This window comes from Morone saxatilis, unplaced genomic scaffold, assembly GCF_004916995.1.
Source record: "Morone saxatilis isolate NCDOM2014 unplaced genomic scaffold, NCSU_SB_2.0 Contig5, whole genome shotgun sequence".
Taxonomy (NCBI): Eukaryota; Metazoa; Chordata; class Actinopteri; family Moronidae; genus Morone; species Morone saxatilis.
In genome coordinates this window covers 13,443,772-13,448,975 of record NW_023340095.1, presented here as the reverse complement: position 1 = coordinate 13,448,975, position 5,204 = coordinate 13,443,772, and the positions used below count along the sequence as shown (strand labels likewise).

General features: G+C 40.5%; 1 protein-coding gene across 2 annotated transcripts in view; it reads right to left on the bottom strand.

The window, feature by feature from the left end:
- ubr3 (ubiquitin protein ligase E3 component n-recognin 3) overlaps positions 1-5,204 on the bottom strand; it is a 40,944-nt gene that overhangs the window by 26,901 nt on the left and 8,839 nt on the right. For both annotated transcript variants that reach the window (XM_035677335.1, XM_035677332.1), the window contains exons 17-22: positions 4,414-4,499; positions 4,182-4,323; positions 3,122-3,218; positions 1,936-2,077; positions 1,425-1,529; positions 1,160-1,330 (exon numbers count right to left, since the gene is read on the bottom strand). In XM_035677335.1, coding sequence (XP_035533228.1) covers positions 1,160-1,330; positions 1,425-1,529; positions 1,936-2,077; positions 3,122-3,218; positions 4,182-4,323; positions 4,414-4,499 — 743 coding nt within the window. The remainder of the gene's footprint in view (positions 1-1,159; positions 1,331-1,424; positions 1,530-1,935; positions 2,078-3,121; positions 3,219-4,181; positions 4,324-4,413; positions 4,500-5,204) is intronic.

Genomic DNA, 5,204 nt, shown 5'->3' with positions numbered 1-5,204 from the left:
TAAAGTCTGATAAGTGAACTTATTTATATGTAATTGTATGATCTATGTACTCTATCACAACAAATCCCTTCATTGCAGGAAGCCGTATTTAATTAGTGCTTGTTAGGTTGGTGAAATATTTAAAGCAAACATTTTGACATTTTGGAAATATGCTTGTTTATTTTCTTGCTGAGAGTTAGATGAGAAGCTTGGAACGAGCTCGCCTGGCTCCGTCTAGAGTTAATAAGATCTGCACATATAAAGCTCACTAATTAACACATTAGATCTCCTTTGGTTAATCTGTACAAAAACTAAAATAAAAACACGTGTTCACGATACTGAGTTGTGGACCATTTCTTTCCCGAGAGCAAGCAGTGTAGTTTTCACTGGTTGCATGGCAACCTCACACAGATGACGAGACCCCGTCTTCGGCTGCACTCCATTTAGCTTTGCCGGGAAGCCGCTTGTTACATAGTGGCAAGAGCAGGAAAACTCAGTTGAATGGAGTGCAGGCAGGAGGTATGACGTTAAGACAGCTGATAATCAAGTAGCAGCAGGTGGAGGAGAAAACTATGAAAAAATTTAATTTTATGTTTTCACAGACTAAGTGTTCAGAGACACTACAGTACCTTTTATATTTAGATTCAGCCACTAAATGCTGTGTGAAATATGACTGTATTATTTATGATGCCTTTGGTACATGTGGTATTCTATTTACTTGCTGCACAATCCACAATTAAAAGGTCGGCATAAGCGCCATGTGCAGTTCTGTGGGTCTAGGAGCCACACCCAACCGATTGTGCTGGTGCTGGAGCACAAAATGACAGCAAAACAAAACTGACTGCAACACATCGAGTGTTTATGGCTAATGACAACTGCCTGCTAATGCAATCCAGCTGATACACAGCAACACTGGCACTGGAGTGGGGTTTTTGGCACCTGACAACTGAAGTCCAATAATCATTGGCCTTCCAGCTTTAAACTCCTGAGAAGAATATCTGGGTCTTGAGCATTTAGATGAACAAAGCTTTTTTTCCTTAGCCACTGCTTTAAATCACAGCCTGGCAGGAAGAATACAGTCAGTGACAAACTCACTAGAAGTCTCACTTCCAGTTGTAATTACAGTGAGATCAGACTGTAATTAATGGTACAGTTGGTATATAGTGAAGCAATCTTTTACCTGGCCATAAGAAGAAGCTTCAGTGCTGGTGCTGGGAGGGGCCTCTCTCTTCACTTCGGGGGCTGTCTCGGGAACCCGAACCCTCACAAAGTTGATGACATGGTGCAGATTGGAGAGGAGGTTGGTGCCAGGGAACCAACTGTCATGGCAGTGCTCCTCAATGCACGGCTCCTGGAAACATAGAGAACCAACTGTAAGGCACTGCTGGACACTAGAAGCCTACACAGTGAGGAGAATAGTTGGAACACAAACACACAGATCCAACCTCGTCCTCCTTGTTGTCTTGAACCTGGTTGTCCAAGCCCAGCTCGATCAGGTACAGCACCATGCACAGCACATGCTCAGACATGTTCTGATGATCCATCCATATCTAGAACATATAATTTAGTTTACAATGAAGAACAACTACAGCCGTCAGCTTGGTTCATTACCATTTTGCATTGGATAAAAAAAACAGTTTGAATTGTGTTGTTACAGACAAATATTATGCCCCCACTACTGATACCAAATGCAATGCTTTTGTGTTTTTGGTTCCACATTATGCCCCATCTACACTACGAGGTCTGTTCATTTTGGACTGCACCTTCAGCACTTTGCCTGTCCTGTATTGTACCGATATCTTGTAACATGTCAGCACCAATTAATTGCCACGTCATATTACATCTGCCCCAATCAAATATGGCAAACACAAGTGCTTCTAATTAAGCTCAAGGAGTAAATTGAGATGCAAGGGCAGCGCTGTAGTATACCACATGAATAGTCCTTGAAAGGCTCACCTTGTAAAGGAGAGTGAATATCACAATGTGAAGCGTCTTGCAGTGCAACAGCTTAATCAGGCCTTTGTAACACGGATGCAAAGGAGTCCTCTCCTTGTAGGGTGGCCATGGGTTGCCGGTGTGGATCCCAGACTGTTTTAAACTAGGTGACATAATCATCAACAAGAAAGAAAATATCAGAAAAACAATTTTAAAAAAAAACACACAGAACATAATAATATTTAGTATAAGGGCATGTGCTAGCTTACATGCAACACAAGGTTGACTTTTCCACATAAAGCAAGATGATGAGAGAAATAACAGTTTGATGAAGTAACACTTTACATTGTTTAGAGTAATTCCCTGCACAAAAGGTTTTAGTCTATTCAACAGAACAGCTGATGGGCAGCGCATTCACTCACTCTATTAGTGATGAAGGGATCATTGTTATATAAAACCAGGGGCAGCCTGACAGGCAATCCATCATATTCAAACACTGTGAATGAGCAACATGAGGCTGACGGCAGCTTCAGTATGCTTCAAGGAAATATGTCTGTCTAATCTCGCCTGTATCACCAAAACTGGCCCAGAAAAGCACATGGTGTATGTGAAAGAAGTACAATTAATCAGTAATCTATCCATATTTTCAATTACAGCTCTACCAAAAAAGGCCAGGCTAAAATCCCATTAGAAGAAGGTTATCTTCCCAACCACCATTTCAAACACAGGGGCACTCAGTGAGGGAACCTTTCATTATAATTAGCATCTTTACACGTTCCAGCAACCTTCAATAAAATTAACCCCCACGGTATCTCCTTCACCTCCACTGACACATTCGTCTCGGGAGACGTCCGTACCACAATCAAACAAGAAAGATTTCCTCAATTCTATTACAATTTAGACTGTAATATTGATTTTTCTGGACAGCTATCTAATTGGAACCAACTTGAGCACCTGGTAGACCTGACCTTTCTTATCATGTCCCTAAATGTGAAAGTGAGAGAGGCGACCCTATGATACTGAACAGAGCAGGTCAGTTCAGTCATAAATACTCCCAGCAAGAGTACTGTAAAGCAAAATGCAAGGACACTGTGTGAGACACACTGATAGAAATGTTTTAATTCAAATCCCAGTTTGTTAAATTTTAAAATGATATTAAAAAAAACAACATTTACTTGGGGAAATGAAGGTGACAGTGTTAACTTACAATGCTGAGTATCTGTCCATTGCTGACTGGACGTCACGCCGATAGACTGTTCTGAGAACAACCATGATGGGGTCAAACTCCTTCTCCCACACCTCCGCTAGATGAGAAAAGGGAGAGAAAGGCTTTGTAACCTCTGGTACAAAGTGACATTGATTCACTTTCTTTCTATTTCACCTTCTCTTTGTAAGTGATGTAAGCCTGCCCCCAAGTGGTCTGCTGAGGACTGATGACACAGATCAAGACTTTCAGCATATTAAGGCCTCATATTTATAATTATTGTACTAATTTCTATCCACAAATCAGAATTTAAAGTGTGTGGTTTGAAATACAATACATTCATTTATTCTCTGGGAGTTGGGTAAGATATTTATATCACATAAGTAGGCATTGAGCATAAGTTTGCTTAATAATAATACTATATGCCATAGTATATCAATACAATAAAGCTCATATGAGCAATGTATCAAAGACTACTTCAGAATTAAGATTAGGTTGAAAGATCTCATCTTACTGGAGAAGTAATGTAATGATGCAATGTAATCTTTTGTACACACACGTATTAAATTGTTTCTAGGCACAAAAGAATAAGTGACTTTTGATGGATTCATGAATTATTTGAGTTGTAGGTAATAAAAAAGCAAATAAAATACTATATATTTTCAATCAAATATGAAAACACAGCCCAGTGTTTGTTTGTTGTTGTAGACGCATGTGTGTTTTTTACATTTTGTCCCGAACGCCCAATTCCCTGCACACTGTCGCAGTCCTCATTACTGCTAGCACTACTGTTGGCCAGTGGAGGGCAGCAGACAGACATGTCTAGCTCTTGATAAGAGCTTGTCTGTCCCCCAGATACAAACCCCTCAGATACCACAACCAACCTGAAGGCATTCAGCATCTCAGATCAGAAATGTTATTGTCTGAGTGCCTTGTTCCTAATACAGCCACATTGTTTTCACCAGTGACATCCCCCACTGCACTTTTCAAGAAGGTTAACAGGTTATTTGTTACAATGGTCTGTTTGTAAATCATGCCCTCAACTTCACCCCAAACATCCTACCTTTAGGTGTGTACATCCCCTGCTGCATGGAGCCTCCAGGCTCAAACACTGGTGCTTTGAAGTCAGCTACAGCAGAGAGCATCTCCTCAAAACTACAACTCCCTGGTACAATGCCACTCTTTGGGTTGGGATTCTCGGGAATCTAAGGAAACACTCTTAAGGAAAAAAGATTGTAATGGATGTAATGTAATGTAGTCACTCTTTAACATATTTGTTAAGTACTGAAGGATACAAGGTCTAACAGCGCACTGTGTGTACGGTCATTCATACACAACTGCGAGACCATCTCAGCTCGAAGAATCTCGTCATCCGTCATCCCTGTTGGTGAGAGTGAGAGGCAGAACGTAAAGACAAGCTGACAAAGATTACTACCCAACATTAAAAACCAATTAGCAGAACTCAGAGTGGAGGCTGTGGGGTAAATATCATGTTGAGTCAGTTTGAGCAAGAGTCTGCCTGTGGCCATGTTTGTTTAAAATAATGCAGTCTTCCTGTTTGGTGGGAGGATTTATAAAAGAAGGATGGGTCAGAGTCATTATACAAGCATTTTAACTAACACTACTAGGAAATGGTGGAGTACGCTGCGTCACAGCTTTCCTTTCAGGGCTAAGAGTGTTTTTGTGTAGCTCTGTCGTGGCAGGAACTTTTTTTTTTACAAATTCCATTGTCGAACAACGGCAGCATTTCATAGGTGTTATGTAGCTGAAGAATGTCACTTAACGGCTTCTTTTAAGCCACTTGGGCTTTCATCACTTTGAAAAACAAATGTTTCACTCTTTTAAACTGCAACATTGATTTAAATCATTTAGGCATATCACAGAGTCTGTTGAGCACTATCTAAACCAGTCTTTCAACATTTCTGCCAGTGTCTCATCATCTATCTATAAATCTATCTAAATCTCTGTCTGTCTGTGTGTGTCTGTGTGTGTGGCTCCAATATCTCTGCAGATCAGGATCAGACTGACCTGTCGGCTTTGTTTGGACTACAAAGATACCGTTAATAAATTATTTCATAAATGATTT